This window comes from Gadus macrocephalus, chromosome 2, assembly GCF_031168955.1.
Source record: "Gadus macrocephalus chromosome 2, ASM3116895v1".
NCBI classification, from domain to species: Eukaryota; Metazoa; Chordata; class Actinopteri; order Gadiformes; family Gadidae; genus Gadus; species Gadus macrocephalus.
The window spans coordinates 16,314,908-16,340,651 of NC_082383.1; the positions used below are offsets into that span (position 1 = coordinate 16,314,908).

General features: G+C 45.4%; 1 protein-coding gene across 3 annotated transcripts; it reads right to left on the reverse strand.

The window, feature by feature from the left end:
- Positions 1–500: 500 nt before the first annotated feature.
- Positions 501–19,097, reverse strand: ankrd40 (ankyrin repeat domain 40). 3 transcript variants are annotated; one of them, XM_060073025.1, is made up of 6 exons: positions 18,529–19,097; positions 16,398–16,546; positions 15,678–16,322; positions 14,682–14,863; positions 8,346–8,387; positions 7,911–8,255 (listed from the first exon to the last, which is right to left on the reverse strand). In XM_060073025.1, the coding sequence occupies exons 1-6, from the start codon at positions 18,669–18,671 to the stop codon at positions 8,175–8,177; spliced, it is 1,242 nt and encodes a 413-aa protein (XP_059929008.1). In that variant the 5' UTR covers positions 18,672–19,097; the 3' UTR covers positions 7,911–8,174. The 3 variants fall into 3 exon arrangements, with proteins under 3 accessions (XP_059929000.1, XP_059929008.1, XP_059929017.1); XM_060073017.1 differs by lacking the exons at positions 7,911–8,255; positions 8,346–8,387 and adding an exon at positions 501–3,518; XM_060073034.1 differs by lacking the exon at positions 8,346–8,387 and having other exon boundaries at positions 7,912–8,255.
- Positions 19,098–25,744: the final 6,647 nt, after the last annotated feature.

Below are 25,744 nucleotides of genomic sequence, written 5' to 3' on the forward strand. Positions count from 1 at the left end.
GTTTTTTAAACGATTTATGATGACTATATGCTCTGTAAGGTGACCTTGGGTGTCTTGAAAGGCGCCTCTAAATTAAATGTATTATTATTAAAAAAAGAAAAAGAAAACATTAAGTGCTTGCATGATATTGAAGCCTACAGCGATCGTTAGTTAACTTGTATGGCGGTGCTCATTTGTTTACCCATGGGCCATGGGGCAACCCGATTGCTACCTGCTGCAGTACTCTGATTGGCTGAATTGTTGAGAACGTTTTAGACTCAATCGGTGACGGGGAGGCGGAGCACTGTTCGTTTGTATAGTAACAATATTTGGCCAAAACATTACTAAGAAACAAAATAGTTTTTTTTCTTTGCCTGTATCGATGAACTATTTCGTTTCTTAGTAATGTTTTAGCCAAAAAAAACATATATAGATTTTTTTTTTTCACAAAAAGTGGGGTGGCCATTGGCCCCGCGGCCATATAGGTTCCGGCGCCTATGCCTACGACCACAATCAAACAATGAGGATGCGCTCTTTTATTCTCTTTAGTGCAGGTAATGGAAGGTTCTGAAAGATGGCATATCCATGTAGCTTACTAATGAATAAAATTCATACAAAAAACGTTGACATATGACCCACTATGTTCTGCTCGATGTTGACAACGTCCCAGCCAAAGAGTATTGGTATTAATACCTCATTCATTGTCCAAAATAATCCATAATAATTCAAATCGGGTTTTGTTGTGGGTACAAAATGAATCTTGAAGTAAACGCCCCCTACAGGTAGTCTTCTAGAGGAGCGGTTTGAGGCAGTAAGTGAGATCGGATCACATCATCTTTTTAATGGACACCTTTCCCATGCTTTATCAAAGACCCCCCCCCCCCCAACAACGTAAATCACAGCTTCAACAGTGTGTAAGGTTATCTGCAAAATACACAGAACCATTATAAAAATATCAAACTCTGAATGCATAGGTTAAGTCAAACTTTCCATCGTGTTCTCTGTCCAGAACGCAACCCAACAAACACAATGTCACTCGCTTTCTCCTTCCACACAAGATCCCATCAATAACTGTAGAGGTCATCAAATTCAGTCCACCCATCTAACCACCATAGGGAGGATCTGCAGTTACCCTTAATGTTATACATCTTCAACATTCTGGAAACTTCCGACAGTGCAGTCGTCTGCACAGTCCTTCATCCCCATTGACCCTCAAGCACGGACGCTAGTCGACTTTGACACCAAACGCAAAAAGCCTAGCTAGTTAAGAAAATAATAAAAAAGGTTAAATGAATAGAAAATCTATAATTAAACAAACAGTAAGAGCTTAAGGTATATGTCTGAACAGTAAACAGTTACCATTGGGTTAGATCCGATTGTAGAACTAAAGAAAATCACTGAGAATAAACCAGTGTATAAAGCCCAATGTAAGAGTCTAGTCAACGTGTCTTGAGGACTTGTGTGGACAGAGCTTTACACACCGTCAGCTAGCTGATCACATGGACGGCCGACATAAGGCTAGTGACTAAGGAGATAACCTCCCCTCAGAGGAAACGGAGTGCTCGGTTAAAGTTTGACCAAACGCAAGGAGTATACATAGGATACCGTATATATTCAAATGGGTCTTGCATTCGCTCTAAAGTAATTGCACTAGTTTAGCCTTCACAGCTTACACACGACAGAATGAATCCAGACTTCATGTTGTGGCGTCCAGGAGGGATGGCTCGTTTCCCCGTCTAGTGCCGCAATGCTACGTCTTCTCCTCCTCCCCTCTTCAATGTCTCCGGTTTACTCTGTTTCAATATCCAATAGTTTCATGTGAACTTTTTGCTGGCTCGACGATCATTTGGTTCCGATTAAAGTTCCACAAACCCGCGGAGGAACCGTGTTAGCAGGAAGGCGGCGCATGGCCCCACGCCACATTGGTGCTAACAAGCAGCAGCGTTGGAGCCCGATTGTTCAGCAGGATACTGTATTCAGTCGCAAGAGTCTGGGACCAGAGAGGGATACACACCGTAGAGTGCAAATTATCATCCGTCTTGCGGCGTTTATGACGCAAGTCTGTAATTTTAAAAAGGTAAAGGATAAACATTGTCCATGTCTATCCTCAGTAGTGTGAACGACTGCTGGACTGCAGACGCGGGGGAAGTCCAATGTCCCCATTGGAGCGGTTGACAGCAACGCTGCCGTGGCTGATGAGCCGCAGACCGTCTTATGCAGAGGAGACAGCGTGTCGGGATGGGTGTGCGTGTGTGTTAGTAGCGGGGGTGTGTGTGTGTTAGCATCGGGGTGTGCGGTGCGTGTGTGTTAGTATCGAGGGTGTGTGCGTGTGTGTTTGTATCGGGGGTTTGTGTGTGTGTTTGTATCGGGGGGTGTGTGTGTGTGTTTGTATCGGGGTGTGGGGTGTGTTTGTATCGGGGGTGTGTGCGTGTGTGTTTGTATCGGGGGTGTGTGCTTGTGTGTTTCGATCGGGGGTGTGTGCGCGTGTGGTTGTATAGGGGTGTGCGCGCGTGTGGTCGTATCGGGGTGTGCGCGCGTGTGTTTGTATCAGGGTGTGCGCACGTGTTTATATTGGGGTGTGTGTGTGTGTTTATATCGGGGGGTGTGTGTGCGTGTGTTCGTATCGGGGTGTGCGCGTGTGTTTATATCTGGGTTTGTTCGTGTGTGTTTATATCGGGGTGTGTGTGTGTGTTAGTATCGGGTCTGTGTGCATGTGTGTTAGTATCGGTGGTGTGTGCGTGTGTCTTCGACGGCGTCGGATTGAGGAGCTTCAGAGGGCTGAATTTCGTACAGGTTGCTGTATGCAGGGATGCTGTGCTGCAACCGTACACTGGTGAGGGTAGCTAGAGGGAGGGGGGGGGGTGTTAAACCAGTCTGAAGCAGTACGCCGGTCGCCTTCCACTCCCACTCCGCTGGGGTCCATGTTTGTAGTCCATAGCTCCGCAGTTAGTCAGGATTGGTTCTGATTAAGGCCTTTCTCTGAGCACGGGTCCATATTTCTACGACAGACCACTGGAACCCCAACCCATTTTTGATCCACGAGTACATAAAGCGATAACAAAGGACACCATGCGTTAGTCAAATAAAAAAATAAAAAAACACTAAGCGCAGGGCAGGTACACCTCTGTGTCTCAAGTGAATAAAGAAAAGTGGAGGATAGCGATTTTGGTTAGCAGAAATTAAATAAAAAACACCACTATCTGGTAAAATACCGCAACCAAACCCTTAAACCGTTGGCTGGGCGGGACTCCTTCATGGTGGGCTAGAGAGAAGCTGGAGTCAGGGACCAGGACAGGGAACAGGGCTGAGGTCAGGGACTAGGGCTGGAGTCAGGGACCAGAACAGGGAACAGGGACAAGGGGGGTTCCTGTCTTGGGGTCAGGGCCCTGGAGGCTCTAGTAGGTGAGCCGGGAGGCCTTCATGTTGTAGCAGGGCCGGTCAGTGAGGGTCCCGGTCCCGGAGAACAGGGACAGACCCTCCCCCTTCTCCAGCACCACCTCCAGCTCCTGGAAGTCCTGCAGCCGGGCAACGTCCTTGTCCTGGGGGGCGAGGGGACAGACTGTTAGGGGGAGGGCAGAGGGGGACAGACAGCAAGGGGGAGGGCCGAGGGGGACAGACAGTTAAGGGGAGGGCAGAGGTGGAAAGACAGCTAGGGGGAGGGCCGAGGGGGACGGACAGTTAGAGGGAAGGCGGAGGGGGACAGACAGTTAGGGAGAGGGCAGAGAGGGACAGACAGCTAAGGGGAGGGCCAAGGGGTACAGACAGTCAGTGGGAAGGCCGAGAGGGACAGACAGCAAGGGGGAGGGCAGAGGGGGACAGATAGCTAGGGGGAGGGCCGAGGGGGACAGACAGCTAGGGGGAGGGCCGAGAGGGGGATGGCCGAGGGGGACAGAGAGCTAGGGGGAGGGCCGAGAGGGACAGACAGTCAGGAGGAGGGCCGAGGGGGACAGACAGTCAGGGGGAGGGCCGAGTGGGACAGACAGCTAGGGGGAGGGCCGAGAGGGGGATGGCCGAGAGGGACAGATAGCTAGGGGCAGACAGTCAGGAGGAGATCCGAGGGGGACAGACAGTCAGGGGGAGGGCCGAGGGGGACAGACAGTCAGGGGGAGGGCCGAGGGGGACAGACAGTCAGGGGGAGGGCCGAGGAGGACAGAAAGTCAGAGGGAGGGTCTGAGGGGGACAGACAGTCGGGGGGGAAGGACGAGGGGGTCAGACAGTCAGGGGGAGGGACGAGGGGGACAGACAGTCAGGGGGAGGGTTGATGCCACAGTGCGTAGAACAGTCCATACACAACATCCTATGGTCAAACACAGGGCATAATCAAAACAGATCGCAACGTTTGCATGGGTCGTAACCATGGTGATGACATGCCCCTTCCTTACATTTACATTTACATTTAGGGCATTTAGCAGACGCTTTTATCCAAAGCGACTTACAATAAGTACATTTGTCATAAGAAGTGAAACAATATATATCTGTCGGTACAGTAGGGATGTTCATAGAACCAAGTGCAAGTACAACAATCGCTAGGCTAACCAAATCCCTGTGTTACAGCAATGATAGCAGCTGCTGCAGTTGCTACACAGTTAAGTACTATAATACAATACAACACAATACAATGTACAATGGTGGCCAGAAGGGTGAGGGTGGCTATGCAGAGTCGAGGTGGAACTCTGAACAGGTGAGTCTTGAGTCTTTTTCGGGAGATAGTGAGCGACTCTGCGGTCCTGAGAACGGCAGGGAGCTCGTTCCACCACTGAGGTCCCAAAACCGAGAAAAGTTGTGACTTTGCTGATCGACCTTTGCTAGCTCTTAACGATGGCGGTACCAGACGTCCAGCTGAGGTAGTTGAGCGGAGGGATCGAGCAGGGGTGTGTGGCTTTACCAATGCTTGGAAGTAGGCAGGGGCAGTTCCATCGACGGCCTTGTATGCCAGTACCATCGTCTTAAATTTGATGCGAGCTACTACAGGGAGCCAGTGGAGGTCCCGGAAGAGGCAGGGCTCCGGACTGCGACCAAATGGTCGGATTTTGCGACCAAAATTTGAGAGTGTGCGACCAAATTTTCCTTCTGGTCGCGCAAGTAAATTTGCCCCCTTTTTTTTTTTTTTACACGTTAAACGTGGAAGGTGCGCGTCAATGAATCCGGAATCTTTAGCAGGCAAATGATGTGAGAAGGATAGGGAATGGCCACTGTTAGTGGTTAATGTGTCTAGGGGGAGGGTCCAAGAGATTATCGAGAGTGCATAAACGACTGTGCGAAGGAGAAAGATTTCACACAACCTGCTACGTGCGTTTACAATGAGCCAGCAAACTATTGCCTCGTTCTTCCGACCTTCGGCTAGTGTGCCAGTGCAAGTCATTCCTGCACGGGTCTTATTTTACAAACCCCGCACCCGCCCGTACCCGAAATACTTCAAACCGCATCCGACCCGTGTTCCGACAGTAGCCCGACCAGACCCGCTATAAGGAGGAGGATGCTGTGTATACTGCACAATATCCTGGACAACAATGCTCACCCTCACCACCAGGTGCTGACCTCGAGCAGAAGCACCTTCAGCAACAGACTCATCCTCCCCCGGTGTAACACAGAACGCCAGAGGAAGTCTTTTCCATCAGACTGTTTAATGCCTCTACCTCCGGCTGCAGAAGGGACCGTGGAGACACTATGCCCTGAGACCAATGTCACTTTATTTATTTATTTTTACCCAATTAATTCATTTATATATATATATATATTTTTTTTTTACCCAATTTTCAATTAATCACTTTAGTTAATTTATCCTGCCAACAATTGCTGCTATAATATTCATCACTTTACCACTTTTATCCAATCGCTCCTTTTCACTTATTTAGTTTGTACTTATTTTATTTCCATCTATTTTATCTATTTTGACTCTAACCCTGTATTACTTTCCCACCTTTGTATTGTAACTGTTGCACAGTAATTTCCCTCGGGATAAATAAAGAATCTTGACACCTGACCCACACCCGATGGAAGATTAGAAACATTAGATGGGAATTACACTATCTGGTGTTTGGCTTGGTGCTTTAGACTGTTGTGCAAAAAAAGCACATAATCCACTGTTGACGGTTTTAGTTGACTCCTCCGACCTGATTAACATATCCAGCACCGGTGAAGTCTCGCTCGCAATCGCAAAACCCGCGCCCGACCCGCTCTGTTCAGGCGTCCGACCCGACTCGTTTCATCCAAATTGTGCGGGTCACCCGAACCAGTGCAGGACTCTGCTTCAGCTGCCATAAAGGGCTTTTCACACGGGAGGTGTTTGTCGGGCCTGATAATGCATTCTCAATGGAGAGGCGAGCGGGCAGAGAGGAGGCTCAGCGTCCTGTCAAGCGGCACGACAAGCGGGCGCACTCCCTTGAAACTGACGCTTCCGTACTTGTCGAACGCATGCATGCTCAAACCTGGAAACCGTTGGGATAGATGAGAAACACAATTAAATGTGACACTGAATTTGAAACAGCACATCGTAATTTCTGCATCTATTATCAAAATAGTTATGAGTGATACAGTGAAAATTAGTAGAAATGTGAATATTTGGTTGGCATGTTGATTAACAGTGTGTGCCCCTAAAATGTATGGTTGCACGCCTACAATTTTCAGTTAGGGGCCACAGTGCTCCTACTGAAAAAATAAAAAGTCTGGAGCCCTGAGAGGGGGGTCACATGAGAGAACTTCGGTAGGTTGAACACGAGGCACGCTGCCGCATTCTGGATGCGCTGCAAAGGTTTAATCGCAGAGGCAGGAAGTCCAGCCAGGAGTGAGTTGCAGTAGTCGAGGCGGGAGATGACCAGTGATTGGACTAGAAGATGAGCTGCATCCCTTGTGAGGAAGGGCCGGATTCTGCAGATTGTTGTCAAGTGCAAATCTGCAGGATCGGGCCACCGCAGTGATGTTTGCGGTGCAGCATAACTGATTGTCCAATACAACACCGAGTTTTCTGGCAGTTGGAGAAGGAGATACAGTGATGTTCTCAACAGTGACCAGTAAGTCCATGTGTGGGCAATCTTTCCCTGGGATTAGGAGGAGCTCGGTTTTGTTGAGGTTAAGCCTCAGGTGATGGGCAATTGTCCAGGTGCTGACATCCACCAGACATTCCGATATACGTGTTGCAATCAGGGCTTTATCAGATGAGGGGAGAGATGAGTGTCGTCAGCATAGCAGTGATAGGAAAAGCCGTGTGATGTAATTACAGAGACCAGAGATCTGGTATTGAGGGAGAACAGAAGAGGCCCCAGTACAGAGCCTTGAGGGACACCAGTTTCAAGCGTGCAAGGTTTGGACAAGGAGCCATTCCATGTTACTTGATGGGTGCGGTTCGTCAGGTAGGATGTGAACCAGGAAAGAGCAGATTCAGCAACGCCAAGTTCGGCAAGAGTGGCAAGGAGGATCTGGTGGTTCACCGTGTCAAATGCTGCGGACAGGTCGAGGAGAATGAGAACGGATGAGAGGGACGAGGCTCTGGCAGCACGGAGGGACTCAATCACCGCGAGGAGAGCCGTCTCAGTGGAGTGTGCCTTCTTGAAGCCTGACTGGTGAGGGTCAAGCAGGTTGTTAGATGAGAGATAGGAGGACAGTTGGTTAGCAATGGCACGTTCCAGTGTTTTAGAGAGGAATGAAAGAAGAGATACCGGTCTGTAGTTCTGGATGTCGGTGGTATTAAGAGTTGGTTTTTTGAGGAGAGGCTTTATTCTGGCAGTCTTGAAAGATGCTGGAACAATGCCTGAGGTGAGGGAGGAGTTGATAAGTGAGGTGAGAAAGGGCAGGATGTCGCTTGAGACATCCTGGAGGAAAGAGGAGGGGATAGGGTCAAGGGCGCAGGTGGTGGCATGGGTAGATGTTATTATTCTGTTGACCTCGTCAGAGGTGAGAGGGATAAATTGGATAAAGACAGAGGAGGGGATGGGAGGAGGGAGGATGGAGGCAGGGATAAAAGAGGCGCTAATGTCCTTTACTTTCTGGGTAAAGCAGATAACAAAATCATCAGCAGTGAGGCAGGAAGGAGGTAGGGGTGAGGGAGGGTTGAGGGGGGACAGGAACAGGGAAAACAGTTTCCTGGGGTTTGAGGCGGAGGAGTTGATTTTGGTCCGGTAGAAGGCAGATTTGGTTGTTGACACAGTGGAGGTGAAATCAGAAAGGAAAAGATAGTGAGATAGATCATTAGGACAGGGTTAGGCAGGATGTTGAAGTCGCCAGGGAAAGCAGCTGAGGAGGGCATCCATCTCGTCGTAGAAGTCACAGAGGGGACATGGCTGAATGGGCGAAAATCATTTATTGTAAAGGGTTTTGTCAATGGCCAAGCACATTAGCATTGTACATCAAATAAAGGCCAAATGCAGTACCTTCGACTGTCTCCGAGTTGAATTGACTGCCTCCTCCTTCTCCTGTCACACCACAGACGGGCCAGTCTTAATCATCCACTCAAAGTACGAGCGGTTATCGCACAGACATTGTCGCTAGTCCCATCAGTTAAAAATAGTAATCAAATTGTGAATTGTGTGAGGATGTGTTGAGGTTGGCTCAGTAAAACGACTGTTAGGTTAGATGCGTTAAAATGTAACGTAAAGAAACGGTAAATTGATTTTTTGGTGAGAAACATGAGTAATACTGTATTACTCATGTTTCTGTTTTACTAATACAGTTCTATAGTGCTTTTTTAGTATTTTTTTTTATAATTTTAGTATATTATATAGTGCTGTGAAGCGATTAAAATATTTGATTGCGATTAATCACACTTTTATATATCCCTTAAATTTCGTGCTGCTAGCCTTTTAGTGAGATCATAGTGTTGAGAAGGACAGTAAGAAGAGAGACCCGCAGTGAATTAAACCCGGTCCACTTGACATTGGATAGGTGCATGACAGTGGTAGGCCTACCGTAAAATTACAATAGCCCAGGCTTTTATTTGTTTCAATCACTGAACTTTCGAACAAATCTCTTGCTCAGCAAAGAAGGGAAATACTATAACATTTATTATTTAAACCAGTATGAATATTCCTACCGTACGTAGGCCAATACACATCACCAGGCTATCAAATAACGCCCACACACACACACACACACACCAGAGATGGAAATTAACTATTTTGCCCACCAGCCACTGTGGCAGGTAGATTTAAAAATCGACCAGCCACTCATCTTTTTTACCAGCCACTTTATACGCTATATATTTTTTTAATATATGCGTACATTTTAAACAATATAATAGTAACAATAGATAAGAAAAGTGTTTTTCATACACATCATTTTCTCCATCAGAAGTGATTTTTACTGTAAGTAGGTGCTACCAAGGAACTGAGTTGAAAATGTTACACTCTTACCGCAGATGATAAACAATACACAGGTATCTGCTAGGGCCCGACCGATATTGATTTTTGAGCGCCGATGCCGATTTATTTTCAGAGAAAAATTACGATTACGATTTAATCGGCCGATTAAAAAACAAACAAAAAAAAACCATAAAACATAGTTTTTGATACCTTAAATATACTTTAAACACTTTTGACGAATATGTGAATTGAATGCAGAATCTTTGAGTGTTTTAGAATACATTTACAGTCAAAAATTAGTGTAATGTAAAATGTAAAATAAATAACTAACTCCCAATGTGCTGCGCTCGTGAGCAGTGACTAACACGTGCGTGCTGAGCAGTATGGTCTCACCGTTAGAGTCTACAGTATAACAAATTAACATGGCCTGGGACCTAAAGAAAAACAGGCACAACATGCTCAAACAACACGTCTTGTGTACATTGGTGAGGTGAGCGCGCAGCTGCCTGAGCGAGCGTGCTTTCATGTTGTACGGTAAAATTCAATCTCCTCTTTTTTACTCCAGCTAAAGTTGTTAGTTAGCAAGGCGAGTAGGAGCGCAATCTGCAGGATACTAATCGCAATAACATTTATAAAAATAAAAAATAAAAATAAAAAAACGGTTGTAATCTGCGTCTTTTTGGCCGATGCCGATTATTTTCAAAAAGGCTATAATCGGCCGATTAAATCGGCAGGCCGATAAATCGGTCGGGCCCTAGTATCTGCCATATTAAGTCATGTTTATTGCAAAGGTGTTACGATGACAAGTTTGGGGATAATTCATCTACACAAAGTATTTTCGATAAAAAACAAATTGACATATTAACAATAAAACAACATGCGTGTTGTTACACCATCATAAATCAATAGGAAAAAAAAAGAAATTATATTTACATGTGACTGCATACAAATGTGTCCACAGACATGGTAACTAACATATAATGATAAGCATTATTGTCCCTTAACACTAATATTCAGAAAAAAACACTGCCGCAAAAGGCTATTGGCTTAAGCAATACAAGTAGAGGCATACACTTGAACTTTATACCCTGAACTTTTAAACGTTACAAACATGCAAAAACATAATAATATATTTATGTGGCATTCAGTCCAATGCTGAAAATATATCTGTGGCATTCAGCAGGCCAATGCTGTGGTAAAGTGTGTAAAGTATGACCAAGTGTTTATTTCTGTTCAATAGATAGAACTTCATCGATCCCCTGTAGGGAAAATTTGTTAATGTTTGTCCCTATAAAACAATAATGGTAAAAAAAAAAAGTACAAAACACGAGGGTAACTGAGTAAGTCAAACCGTCCAATCGGAGGGCTATACTTAACCACTCCCCCTACTCACTTCCACCAATGTAAAGCGAACAGAACTGAGTAGTGGAGGGCGTAGCCCAACTAGTGAACGACCCAGAGAAACGCAACGCAAATTCAATGTGAACATGTATGAGGCTTTAATAAAATCGCGGACGATTTTGAAATTCCGCCACACAAGTGTCTCAAAAAGAGGGCATGTCCGGGCAAAATAGGATGTCTGGTTACCCGACGTACGGGAAACCCATTTGATTCCTACCTGTAACACTGTTAAATAGCGGCCCAAATTAGTGGGCGCCATCCTGGTAATTTCTCTGCGTAAGAAATACGAAGTGTGGCGTGTGAGCGTTTGCATGGCTTGAATTGCGTGTGTCTCACTCAATGCGTGAGACTTGAGAGCCCCGTTACTGGTATATTATCCCGGATGTTGACAGTCGCAGTTCAGCAAAAGAGGCGTAGAAGAAGACGGGGGCCGGATGTTGACAGTAATGGTTGTGGAACTGTGCAGCGCCGTATGACGAATGTATTAAATATGCAAATTTGATCGGACCGGACTGGAAAGTATTACCCGACACAGTGGCGGGTGAAGTGACACAATTCACCCGCCACCATACAAATTCACCCGCAAATGGCGTGTGGCGGGTGTTAATTTCCATCCCTGACACACACACACACACACACACACACACACACAGCGGAGGAGTCAACTAAAACCGACAACAGTTGATGATGTGCTTTTTTTGCACAACAATCTAACGCCTCGTTTCCACATACGTACATTCTCGTATGCGATCCAACCGTCTCCGACCGAAAGTCCATTCATTCCTATGTGATTCTCCGTAATGTCAGTTTTTCCTCCGAGACTCCTCCCCTCCGTAAAATTTCTGTCCGGTATGTCCGTAATATACGTTCAAAAAATTTAACTTTCGCCGTCGTTTTACGGAGATACCGTATGAACGTTTTTATGTTTTTCACAAAACTTGTAAGTACCTGGCAGGCCAAACTCCTCACCGATCTCTTTCCAAGCCTGGTTGGTTTTGTTTTTATCTCTGTATATGTCGATCCTCATGTTCCAAAGTACCGGTCTCCTAAAAACGGCCATTATCATACGCTCCCACATCTTTTGTCTCATCTCATTTTCGTCCGCTTATCCGGGGTCGGGTCGCGGGGGGAGCAGCTCAAGCAGGGGGCCCCAGACTTCCTTTTCCCGGGCCACATTGACCAACTCTGAGGCGTTCCCAGGCCAGTGTTGATATAATCTCTCCACCTAGTCCTGGGTCTTCCCCAAGGTCTCCTCCCCACTGGACGTGCCTGAAACACCTCCCAAGGAAGGCGCCCAGTGGGCATCCTTACCAGATGCCCGAACCACCTCAGCTGACTCCTTTCCAAGTAAAGGAGCAGCGGCTCTAATCCGAGTTCCTCACGGAGGGTTGAGCTTCTCACCCTATCCCTAAGGGAGACGCCAGCCACCCTTCTGAGAAAGCTCATCTCGGTCGCTTGTACCCGCGATCTCGTCCTTTCGGTCATCACCCAGCCCTCATGACCATAGGTGAGGATAGGAACGAAGATCGACCGGTAGATCGAGAGCTTTGCCTTGCGGCTCAGCTCTCTTTTCGTTACAACGGTGCGGTAAAGTGAACGCAATACCGCCCCCGCTGCTCCGGCCAATCTCACGCTCCATAGTACCCTCACTCGCGAACAAGACCCCGAGGTACTTGAACTCCTTCACTTGGGCTAAGGACTCATTTCCTACCCGGAGGAAGCAATCCATCGGTTTCCTCCTAACATCTTTTGTCCGTAAATAAATTCATGCCCGTACGTAAAACACTAGCGACTCCTTCCGTAAATTTACGGAAGCACGGATACGAAAAACATACGTATGTGGAAACGAGGCGTAAAGCACCAAGCCAAACACCAGGGGTCTCATTTATAACCGTTGCGTACGCACAAAACAGGGCTGAAATTGGCGTACCTGACTTTCCACGCCAAGGTTGTGATCTATAAAAAACCAACTTGACGGGAGAATGTGCGCAGCCCTAAGCAAACTCTGACCCATGCGGATGCATGGTTTGGAGGAAAAGGAGAATTGGCGACACAGATGGTGTGGTGGTGAACTGAAGTCAGACAGAAGAATTGTAGAGTGAGAAGAACGATTATGTTTTATCATCGCCCTCATAAATTTAATTTCAACCCGTATCATGCGTTAAATCTATGTAATCAGAATAATTTAAGTCAACTGCGTTATTTCTCAGTTATAACTCCAGAAACATCTCCTTAGAATAGAAATAAAAAAATTCTCTATATTTAATCCCGTTTCTCTATACTGTCAACAGCATGGAATAAAGCATCTGTCCAACATGTGTCAATAACATCATATTTTTATGTGACACTGAAACACATAATCAAATGTAATTAAATCCCAAGTTTGGAAAACCAAGCCACACTCCTCATCACAATCGTTGTCCGTTACTCTTGATGCTTTTCATGACAAATCAGGCATTAAAAAGGGGTTAGGTTCAATAACATTTTACGTGGGTGATTACAAACTGATTATCCAAGGTGTTCTCGGTTAGTCTCATTACCGTAACCCTATAAATACAGAGGTGAGCGCCGTGGTAATGCTGCACCATATGGCACTTCTGGCGGACCATGTAAATGGCAGGATTCGGAGGGAGAGGGTCTTTAGGGACCATAACGATTTATTGGTAGGCTAAATAAAAATATGGACCTTTATGTCAGACCACTTATTTTTTAATTCTGGGACTGTGCGCTCCGTGCTACTGACAGAGTTCACTGTGGCAGCAACATGTTGCCACTCACTCTGCTTTTTGTTGTTGGCGATCCCAATCCCGTGACCGCAGAAGAAAATTACTTTTCGGGCCTCCATAACACCCACAAGTGTCTCCACTTCAACTCGATTTCGTTTTTTTGCTTTTCTCAGTCCTTCTGCCATTGTTTCCGACAAGACATAATACTTGCATCCGAGTCCGTTTTATATGCAGATCGCATTCATGAGGTCATTTGCATTGACCATTTATGGTTAAAAAGGGCCGTGTACAGGGCGGAGCGTGAAGTTGATTCAGCTGCGCACACTTGTAGGCCCTCTGTGATTTATAAAGCAAAGATTGCGTACGGTGTGCGTACGCAGGGTTTTATAAATCTGAATATATTTTGGCGCACGCAAAACTTGGCTTTTGGGCGAACGTACACTTTTAGTAACGATCCCAAGCACAGTTTTACAAATGAGACCCCAGATAGTTTAATTCCCATCTAATGTTTCTAGTTTTCGATCGGGTGCGGGTCGGGTGTCGATATCAATTTATAGCGGGTCTGGTCCGGCTACTGTCGGAACACCGGTCGGATGCGGTTTGAAGTATTGCGGGTACGGGCGGGTGCAGGGTTTGTAAAATAAGACCCGTGCAGGACTGACATGCACTGGGACACTAGCCGAAGATCGGAAGAACGAGTCAATAGTTTGCTTGCTCATTGTAAACGCACGTAGCAGGCTCGATAATCTCTAGGATCCTCCCCCTCGACATATTAGCCCCTTTCCCTATCCTTCTAACACTCATTGGCCTGCTAAAGATTCCGGATTCATTGACGAACCCCTTCCACGTTTAAGGTGCAAAAAAGAAAAAGGGCAAATTTAATGGTCGCACATGGCGACCAGATGGAAAATTCGGTCGCACATTTTGGTTGCAAAATGCGACCATTTGGTCGCAGTCTGGAGCCCTGCGCGCCGTATCCTTGCTTGCCCCAACAAGTTAATGCGGCGTGCTTGTTGTTTTGATCCGGCAAAGCTAGATCCAGTATGGTGTTGTAGTTTTTCTAACGAGACTAGTTGTTGCTAGACAGCAGGTGAAAAAATTACAACGTTTGACAAGTCACGCGATAAAACGTTGTTTGCGTTAACGCCGTTAATAACGCGTTAAACTGACAGCACTAATATAATTATTTATTTCCTTTCTCTCAGGTTGTGAGTACCTTTCTCTCAGGGTGTGGGTACCTTTCTCTCAGGGTGTAGGTACCTTTCTCTCAGGGTGTGGGTACCTTTCTAAGCAGGGTGTTGGGCAGCTTGCGGATCTTCTCCACGTGCTCGGCGCTGATGTCCAGCTCGCGGCAGCAGACCCGGAGCAACGAGCGGAAGGTCAGCTCCTGGCGGTCCAGCTCAACCTCGATAAAGTCGTTGTCCCGTGTGTTAGGGTTCTGGATGCGGACCTTCAGCACCAGCTCTGGGGGGTGGAGAGAGAGGGGGGCGGGGGGGGTAGAGAGAGAAAGGAGGGTTAGTAGGGTGAAGGCGTCCTACAACAGCCATCCTAACCCCAATGGGTAGAATGCTCTGCTGAAGTGTGCACATTGTGTAGCGTGACCAGCTCCCTTGGTTCATACTGTCTGAGGTCTACATACACATATACTCTTCATGGGTAAAGATTAGGGATGCACCTAATATTCGGCCACCGAAAATGTTCGGTCGAAATGGCCCAAAACATAATTTTCGGTTTCGACCGAAGGAGTAAAAAGGCAGAAAAAAATACACAGAACATTTTTATTTTTGATTAAAAAAAAAATAATAATAATTGTTTACTCATTTATTTAAATGTACATTGTTCTTAAATTCTTGCTATAAGGTCTGCTGGAATGTTAGAAAACGTTCAGTATTAAATAAATATTTTGTATCAAATTTGTAATTGATTTTCTTTATTGAAAAGCAAGACAAAAAAGTTTATAAAGGAAATTTAATTGTTTGATTTATGCAATGGTGAAAAATTAAAGCAAAATGAATGAAAAACAGCAAAAGCCACATTCGGTATTCGGTTTCGGCAAACTGTTTCAGTATAGTCGGTTTCGGCCAAGAATTTTCATTTCGGTGCATCCCTAGTAAAGATTGGAGGACAGGATAGGTCTGACCACCGATAGGATGACCCTGGAAGCAACCCCCCTCCCCTGGACCATGTGACCCGGAAGGGGAGGGGGGGTCATCCTTCACTACATGCGTCAGCTCTGGACGGCACGGTGGCCAGTGAGGCCTCTGCCCAGCGGCGGTACCTTGGACGTTGACCGGGAAGGTGCTGGTGAAGAAGAAGGGCTGGAAGGCGGGCATAGCTCCGCCCCCGGCCCCGTCCGGACCACTGCTGAGCTGCTGGGGGACGGACGGCTGCCGGGTCATGGCGGGGTGCACTCCGGGCCCCGGAGCCTGCACCTGGCTGCCGCTGCTGGGGCTGGGGGAGGCCCGCGACGGCGTGCAGCCCGCCCCGTTCTGCGCTGCGTGGGGGGGGTAGTCCGGGGGGGGCTCCGACGACAGGTCCATGGGCAGCACCCCGTTGACCGCAGAGTACGGGTGGGGGTGTTGCATCCCGTTCTGCTCCACCAGGGGCACGAAGGCCCCTGAGGGGTGGCCCGGCTGGCCGAGGGGCGCCAGGGGGGCGGGTGTGGTCAGGGAGCAGACGGGGACAAAGCGGGCGTTGGGGGCGTTGCCCACGGGGCTCAGCACCGGTGGCGGGGGCTGGTGGGTGGGGGAGACGGAGGGGTCCTCCGGCTCGAGGTCCCCGGAGCCACTCTGCTGCTGGAGCTGAGCCACCAGCTCCTCCACCTTGCTGTCCAGCTTGCTGTACATGAAGGGCGGGTTGGACAGGTAGTTGGGGATGATGGGCAGCTCCGCCTCCTTCACCTCCGGCAGGTCTTCCACTTCCACTGGGATCCACAGAGAAGGACGTTAAGGATGAATAGAATAGAGCTAAAACAGAATCATGTTTAACCAGACTCTACCTCCCAGCAGCCTCTTGATCTCTGGTTTGGAGGTGAGCTGAGAGGCGAGCTCATCCTTGGCCGTCAGTATCTCCATGTCGGCTCCAGAGTCCAGCAGGTACGACACAATGTGCCTGTGGTTCCGCTTGCAGGCCCAGTGAAGGCATGTCCTGTTGGAGGATCCAGAAGATCAGGGGAACTTTTAAAAATCAGGAATTATGAATAAAAAGACTCTGTAAGACACTGTAATCTAACTGTCGGGTAAAGCAACCCGAATCAGCGTCGCAATGTCACAGTGGACATACATTTTGACTGCTTTTGCTTTCTGATGGTGGACGTTCCTTTTCGTAAACCCAAACATACATTAAGTTCTCCTATACAGGTAAGAGACACATTCTCTGACAATCTGGGTGGCGAGAAATTGGATCACAGAAAGCATTTCAAACCCTTCAATTCCTTTTCTCCTGCAGAGAATTCCTCAGATAGTCCTTGGATTGTCCCCAGATAGTTCTGAGATGGTCCTCATAAAGTTATACTACTGGGGTCTACAACTAGTTCTGAAACAAATCTATTATGTTACGTATGATATCATGTGCGTAGCGGACGCGGGGTAAGCGGGGGACATGTCCCCCCCACTTCCCGTATGTGTGCCCTCTGTCCCCTGCACTTTTTAAAGCCATTATTACAACCATTAAATTCATTTCTAACACGTGGAAACGCGTTTTTCCGAGCCACCTTTGAACGCACCATGAGCAGGCGGAACCAGTTGGCAACCACCGCTGTCATGTTGTGATTTCAATCACACAGACGTTGATTCAGATCTGTTTCGAGCATGTTCAGCAAACCAGCAGCTGCCAAGAGGCCACAGTTTGTTTTTTTCCAAACAAACTGTTAAGTTGAGTAATGCTGTTGCATGTTGTTTAGTTAAATGATGACTGACTAATAGATGTCAATAAATCAAGTTAAGCTAGTTAACAATTGTTAACTGTTACCTATGTTAAATCGCTTGCTAGGTGCAGAGATGATAGTAACAAGTTACATTTACTGTTACATTTACTTGAGTAACTTTTTGGAAAAATTGTACTCTTAAGAGTTGTTTTACTGCAAAATACTTTACTTATTCTACAGTAACAATACTCCTACTTGACTACAAGTTTTGGCTACTCTACCACCTAGGAATAAACCCACTCACCGCATTTCTGCACAGAACTTGTGTTCACGGTTGTTTTTCACATATTTTTTAATCTTCATACAATAGAAAGAGCAGGGTCAGGGAGGAGACAGTGGACCAGAGTCCAGCAGCAGTAGGAATGAACAGGGAGGGTATTCACAGCAGTTGAGGAGAAATTATCGATAGGATAAAAGTGACTTTGCGATTAATTTCCACAGCTACGTCACCACTACTATTCTTAATACTATTTATACGTTTTTGCTTTGCATATATATTATTTATATCATTGCAGGAGAAATTATAACTGGCTAAGGAAATGTCTATAGGTTAGAGTGACTCTAAGATTAGTTTAGTTTATATTCAAAGAGACCTTTTGTTAATAATTTATTTGCTGATACTATTTGACTACTGCACTATTTCTGTTTTAAAGGAAGCAGGTATAGGTCATACCATTTGTCTTAGTCTTGATTAATTTTGCACATCTGTACTGTCATAGTTGACGACGGCAAATGTAAAATAGCTACATCTCCTTGTCGATATGTTTATTGTTGTCACTTTCACTTGTCACTTCTTGCCATTAAATTAGATTATGTGGCTTATTACCCCGTCACTTCCATTCCATTTTGGGGCTGATAAATTGAAACAGGAATGGTGTTTTACAGAACTTTTCGTGTTCAGTGTTGTCATTTGGCACTTAATTATCTGGTTACTTACCCTGTAGATGCTCGAGGGTCATTCTGTGTCAACTCAACCAGAGTTTGGCATCTTTAGATTTTAACTTTAGATTTTGATAGTACATAATTTTAAAGAACTAAAGTCGGTCCCCTGGTGCTGTGCTGTTTGTGGTTATGTAGCCACTAAGGAGAGGTGCAACTGAATGCGAGAGGATGATAAATCACTCAATAGACCTCTGAACAATTTGTCCCCCTCACTTCTGAATTGATGGCTACGCCCCTGTATGATATACTTAAGTCCACTCACCAGCCGTTGATCTCGTTCTGAGAGTTGACGTTGACCGCCCCCTCGACCAGGGAGCGCACCTCGTCCAAGTCCCCGATGGCCGCCGCCTCCCGCAGCCGCTCCTGGAGCTCCTGGTCCAGCGACGTGGTGGACATGGTAGACATGGTGGGGTGTGGGGGACTGACTGAAGCTTAACTGTTCAATACCAATCACTGGACATAGTTCACCCAGAACACGGTGGAGTGAGGTGTTGACCCGGTGGTGTGACGGTTAGCCTCGGGGAGCTCCTCGAGTCCCGCGGTGCTCCTCCGGGACCGGAGCGTCGGTCCTTCCGCTCTAACTTATGGTTTTATTCTGATAATAGAGCGGTCATAAGCGGGACATGTGGAGCAGTCCCGACACTGAGTAACATTGATTCAGTTAACGATGTTAATCCTTCGGCTCTGGCCCTCACGAAGCCACTTCCTATCGGGGGACATTTCTCGATGTGACACATAGGAACCATCGTTCAGGTTCCCGTCTAAAGCCCTCCTAAGCCTGCGATGTCCCGGGTGCCCGCTAGGGGCCGTCACCGCGGAAGACATTCAATATACATAAGCCGTTTCTCAATTTCGCGTACTTGTGCGTGCTCGTGTGCTCGTGGACTCGTGAAACGTCATCAGTCGTTGCCCGAGCACTGTTCCAATTTGAAGCACGCATCAAGCGAGTACTGTCGTAAAACCCGGAAGTGTTCTTGATGCGTGCTCGATCCATGGACATGGCTCGATCTCGCCGTTTCACCAAGCATGCATCGGAGGTGGCTCGTGTGTGCTTGCAATCGCTATAAATCCCAGGATGCATTTCGCACTCGCATCAGTACGATGGCGGACAATATGGAGAAGACGCACAACTGTAGCTTAAGTTACTCTTAACTTATATATATATTTATATAATATAATAATAATAATAATATAAGATAATATATAAATATATATAAAGTCGTGTGTGTATAGCTTATACACATGACAGGATACGCATATCTTTTCAATTTGTATTCATTCAGAATATTTACATACTATTTGAAAATGAAAATGATTTTGTTTTATATCATTTGTTGATATTGTTCAGTAGTATATGCCTAAATGAGGCCGTAGCACAGTTAACGGACGAGCAGAGGTGGTGACGTCATCGAGTCCGCTGCTGTTCCAATCGCAGGTACGTACTCGCGTGCTCGCAAGTATGTGCTTGAAGTACAGACTTGCCAAGTACGTGCTTGCAAGTCATCGAGTCCGTAGTACGCGTGCTAGGAATTGAGAAACGGCCATAGACATAAAGGCAGGAAACATAACTGTTTACTGCACATTCTGTTTGGTATTTGTGGGGAAAAACGGTCTGTCTAGCTACTGGACCAGATAAAATGAGACGGAGAGGTAATAAAGTCTATCGGCACGAGGACCTTGGATTTATTAAGTAAAGTGGCAACGGTTATACAGAGTCATAAAGCGTGAGAAATCGAATATGTCTAAGTCCCTAATCAGCGCTGATGGTTCGTCTGGAGCTTCGCCTCCGTGGAAGGTCTGCTTCAGAAGAAGGTGAAGAGTCCCTGTGTGATGCAGTCTTATGCTGTATCCTCCTCTCGATGAGGTGTGTGCGTTTGAGGTGTGTGCGGTTCTGTGTGTTTTGGCTCCCAGGCCCTGAGAGAGCTTCGTAACGGGGAGAGTTCCTCGTGTCTCCGGTGTGATAAATTAAAACGGGGAGTGCCCCCCTGAAATGTCTCGTGTGTGATAATTTAATGTGGCTCTCAGGCCCCTGGTGTGGGCAGAGGTATCTCTTGGTTCCTCCTAACGGGGAAGAGCTCTCAAAATGTCTCCTGTGTGATAAATTAATGTGGCTCTCCCGTTCTGGAGATGATACTGGTGCATTGTCTGAGTGTCCACCATCTGCCTGCCTGGGAGATGGGGCCTTCAGCTCCGGCCTTGACCTGACTATATATTATCATGTTTGTGTTGTTGGGTTAGAGCAAGAGTTGACTATATTATAATGTGTCCATGTGATGTGCTCATCAGGCTAGGGTAGGAGTTAGCTATATTTATAATGTACATGTGATGTACTCAGCAGGTTATTTTTCCCAACATATTCCACGAACGGAGGTTTAACAAACAGAGTTAACGCTGAACTCAAGGTTGATTGACCCTGTGCCAACTAGGCCTAAACCAGAGCTATGGAGTTAGAATCATGCCAAAACCCCCCACACACACAAAAAACGTGTTTTACTCACGCACAACGATTCACACACACACAAAACATGTTTAACTCACGCATAACGATTCACACACACACTCAGTGTGGTTTGCAAATACAAAACATCATTCAAAAACTAATGCATTTTGCTTCAGAAACAAATACAGTATGTTTTACACATACAAAGAAACATATTTCTTCAATTACAAAAAAATATCCTCCAAGTACAAACTAAGATCTTTCAAGTACAAACTAAAATCTTTCAAGTACAAAAAAAAATCCTTCAAGTACAAAAAACAATTCTACAAGTACGGAAATCTGAAAGTTGCGCGTGGATCCGAAGGCATTTGGAGTTGGGTCTATCTGCAGCCGGAGCCACTTGCCAAACACGCCCATTGCTCTGCCAGACACGCCCATTGCTCTGCCAAACACGCCCATTGCCAAACACGCCCATTGCTCATTCTATGGTGGCCATTAAGGATGAGTCGGTCGCGAGTTAGTTCAGAACGAACGAATCCCGAAGGTGAACGACATGAACTGGTTCCCCAAAACAAGAGAACTGGTTCTTTGAATCTTTTTTTTTAACATAAAACAAAAATATGGTCACGTAAATTAAATATACAAACGAACAGAGCTTCGTCTCCCCGCGACCTTATATTGATTGAGTCTACAACGTTCTCAAAGAATCAGCCAATGAAAGGTAGCAATGGTGTTGCTATGGCACCTGGGTAAACAAATGACAAGGTGGTACCGTCCGCCACACACGTTAACTAATGATCGCTAATAATAATAATAATAAATGAAATTTATATAGCGCTTAATATGGTACTCTAAGACGCTTTACATATTGCCCTATCAAAACTATGTAAAACAGACTAGGAATAAAAGAAAAACAGAGGTTAAACATGAAGAATAAGGTGGGAGTTAGGTGGGGAAGGCTAGTGTGAAAAGGCTTCAAAATCGCTGTAGGCTTCAATATCATGCAAGCACTTCATACGTTTTCTTTTTATTTTGTTCTACATCACAATTGCATGCGTTAATAAAGTATTGTTTTACCTACCATTACGAGTCTTGTTTGGTCTAATATTAATAAGCAGTGCTTAGAGCTACTTGGAAGACGTCATTTAATTCTTACTGCACCGCTTTATGTATTAAGGATATTTATGAGAAAAAAAAGGGACGTATGTGCTTTATATATGCTTAATATTTACACTTAAACTGGGTAATTTCGCCAGAACATTAGAAAGTCAAAGTAGTAGGCTACATGCATGCATGTTGAACATTTATTCTATCCTTTCATTGACCAACAATATCCCGTCACACTTGGTATGGGCCGAGTTGTTCGGCGCCAAACTTAAAGGAGAAAGAGGGGGGGGGGGTCTTGAAGTCTATAACCCAAGCAACCATGTAAATCCTTCCACTGTCAAACATATTTTGCTCGAATTTGTGCGCTTTCTCTGTCTGACGTATCTTGGGTCATGCCATTCGACGTGGGGCCACTCATATATCCCCCTACATTTCCGAAAATAGACTTGACCTGTTCGGCAGAGCAACGGGCGTTTCTGGCAGAGCAATGGGCGTGTTTGGCAAAGTAATGGGCGTGTCTGGCAGAGCAATGGGCGTGTTTGGCAAGTGGCTCCGGCTGCAGATAGACCTACTTGGGCATTTGCGCGTGGATCAGCAAGGCGGAAAATTCAAGAGAGTCTGAATGCAGACATCCACCCACACGCTCCAGACTTCCACCCACACGCACTTCCGCTGCAGACAACCACGCACAGAAACATCCACCAGCACACTGGAAATTGGAAAAAAAAAATCGTAAAATAAAAATCGGGCGTTACGTAATGTGTTTCCATAAATAAACGGGCGTTAAGTAATGTGTTTAGGGTGTATGCACTAAGCTGAGTGACGTACTTCCTGTTTCAAATAATACAGCTCGGCCGGTTCCGGTCTGTGTGTTTATCGCGCTAGCCAGCTGTCGTTGATACACTTTATGCATGAATGAAGACCGCAAACATTTAAAAACGGTTCATTTTTATAGGCAGGAGAAACATACGCCGAGCACTGCTGTGTCCCCCACTGTAAAGCGTCAGCCAAATCCAAAGGGGTATTACGTTTCCATGGCTTCCTGAGCCAAACTGACGTGAGGAGTCAATGGATTGTAAACATACGCCGGGATAAATATGTCATCACCACTCACTCTAAGATCTGTAGCAGACACTTTAGTTCTGACAAGATGATTGAGCCAACTACTCTTCAGGGTCGAAGGAGACTTACAAAAGGTGCCGTAGCGCCCATTTGTGAGTGGAACCAGTATACAATCGAAACCCCAAGGCGCGGCGTGTGGGAGAGAGTGGATCGGTTTGTCGAAACTGCCCCTCCGGAAGATAAAGTTGATCTCCTTTTCAACGATCAAGACTACTGCTCTGTCCCTGAACCGGCTGCCATGGATATGTCCGCATCCGCTGCTGAAAGCGTCTCAAATGAAGTACAGGAGCTGAGAAAGGAGCTACAGGAGTTACGTCTCCAGCGAGAGTTTGGACTGCAGCGGTCTGCTGGCTCCGACGCAGACATCCGAATTTGCATTTACATTGAGGGCATTTAGCAGACGCTTTTATCCAAAGCGACTTACAATAAGTACATTTGTCATAAGAAGTGCATCAATATATTATTATTTCTTAATAGGTCTATGTGAATGATAAATAGCACACAAGTAATGGCATGTTTAGAGATGGTGTAATTGGAGTTGGGGATGTCCATGTCTTATCAGAATTTATATACATGAATGTGACCGCACCAATAGTACAGAAACAAACAACATTTATAATACAGATTTGTGTAAAGACTTACAGAGACGTGTTTCCAGTTCAAGTCTACAAAAGTTTATTTTTAAATAGTTGAAAAAAGTCATATTATTCTATGAGATGAAAATAGGAGCACTGAAGCGACAGCGCCAGAATGTGACCGTCTCCAACTCCACCAATGCTGGTCCTAGAACAAAAATACTATTAATAAACAATTGGAAAATTTATGAATTGATAAACCTACTTATCTGCATGCAAGTACACACGGCAAACCACCAAACCGCACCTCCCAAAGATATGGCCCGGACAGGAACACTACTCTAAAAAGAAAGAGCACAGAGACCACATTAGGGCATTGGATATCCAGACACAGAGCCAGCCCTGGGCATAGGCAGTATCGGCAAATGCTAGGGGTGCCGTCATCCGCGGGGGGCGCCGAAAACGGGGGGAGAAAAAAAAAAATATATATATATATATATACTACTTATTTTTTTACCAGTGCCATTACTACTATTATTTCGAAATATTATTTAAGCCCACAGCAACATAAAGTCATAGCAAAGAATATTAAATAATGGAGAAGCCTTTTTTCTGGGTGCCTGCCTGGCTCGTTGCTCTGTACCTGCCCTCTTTGAGGGGGGCGCAGTCAAGAGGCCAGCTGCCTGAATCTGACCGGACCGTGACCCCGAGACGAAGAAAAAGATTAATGACACTGTATCGGAATTAAGTCCAAAAGACTGAAGCCATCCGGCGCCCAAGGAAGGAAAAGAAGGAAAGAGGAGGAAAAACGTGAAAAAGGTAAAGGTACAGTAACGTCAATGCGATGAAGTGCATGAAATTAATAGTTTAATGCATCGTAGTTACCGTTGTTGGAGCAGAGTGTTAGCTTGCTAGCTTACTTCGGACCAACATTGTTTAATAATCAATAAATAGCTGAGTCGACGTGTGTTGATGTTACTCCACCTTAAATTCATCAGGGACGTTTGGAAACTTAACGTTAGGCCTGTTCACACCTAACTTAACGTTAGGTGTTATTTTACAGGTGTCTTTCCTGCTTGTATGTCAGTTAAAATGCTTTTAGTTGTCCACCCACTGTGTAATAGGGTGGTTGTAAGCATTTGGTTTTATGTGTCACAGTTTATGTTTGTTAAAGTTTACATCAGTGTTAAAGTGCAGTTAAAGTGTATTACTGTTAATATTTCATACCTTAGCTTTCACATATCATTCATAGGCTATATATACAGTACATATATATTCATTTCACTGCACTTTACTGGTTTTTGCACTGTGGTTAGACTGAATTGCATTGCAATGACAATAAACTTGAAGGAATCTCATCACATTTTCATTATTAGTCTCATGTATAGCACACCAAGCATCTGTTATTTTATTAAAATGTAACATGCAGTCGTCACATATACTTCTCTTCTCTCTTCAGATGCACTTTTAAAATATTTCAGTGCCACTCCCAGTGACACAGCATCAGGTTCTGCCGTCCCGTCTACCTCTGCACACCCCTAATACATTATTGTATTTTTTTTACACTTCAGTTGAGTGCTTGTTTAATCTCTGGTTAGAACCAAACTAGATAAACCATGCTACATTTAATTGTATTTACAATCATTTGAATCTGAAGTCTATCTATTATTTTTCTTATGAATGCCTTTAGTAAACATCATGCATTGCTTTGCAGTATTTTGTGCATACCTTATTGTATGAGTGATTCATTGTCACTTGTTTTGCAAGACTTTTTTTTTTACTGCAAAGTGTTTAATTATTAAATTTCCTAACGTCTGCAGTATTTTGTGCATACCACATTGTATTTATGATTCATTGCTTGCTACTTGATTTTTAATACGTTTTGTGTGTTTCATTTTCTATCCAAAATCAAAGAGTCTCAAAGACAAAGCTTTGTAGCTTCTCTGAGTTTATGAACATTGGTAGTCAAATTTACTGTGCGATCAAAAGGGGTAGAGGGCGCAAGCAAAAATCTTGCCAAGGGCGCCAAATTGGTCAGGGCCGGCCCTGTCCAGACACATCAGGTCATCTTACAGGAAGTTGGGGTAGTTATTGAACTGAAGTAGTTACAGATGTAATTATATGTGATGCCATTGCATTTGTTGTTTGAGCTATAATTTTTTTCTTTTCCTCTCAGAGACGGTTACAGCCCATAGATTTATTCTTTATTTTTTCATCACTGGTGATGAATCACA

What these genes read in the sequence shown, in the direction of transcription:
- ankrd40 (XM_060073017.1), bottom strand. Translation starts at nt 18,671, where the DNA reads ATGTCTACCATGTCCACCACGTCGCTGGACCAGGAGCTCCAGGAGCGG. An exon ending in CAGAACGAGATCAACGGCTG is followed by an intron (nt 16,547 to 18,528) that starts GTGAGTGGACTT and finishes ATCCTCCAACAG; the next exon opens with GACATGCCTTCACTGGGCCT. An exon ending in CCAACACCCTGCTTAGAAAG is followed by an intron (nt 3,519 to 14,681) that starts GTACCCACACCC and finishes CTCGCCCCCCAG; the next exon opens with GACAAGGACGTTGCCCGGCT.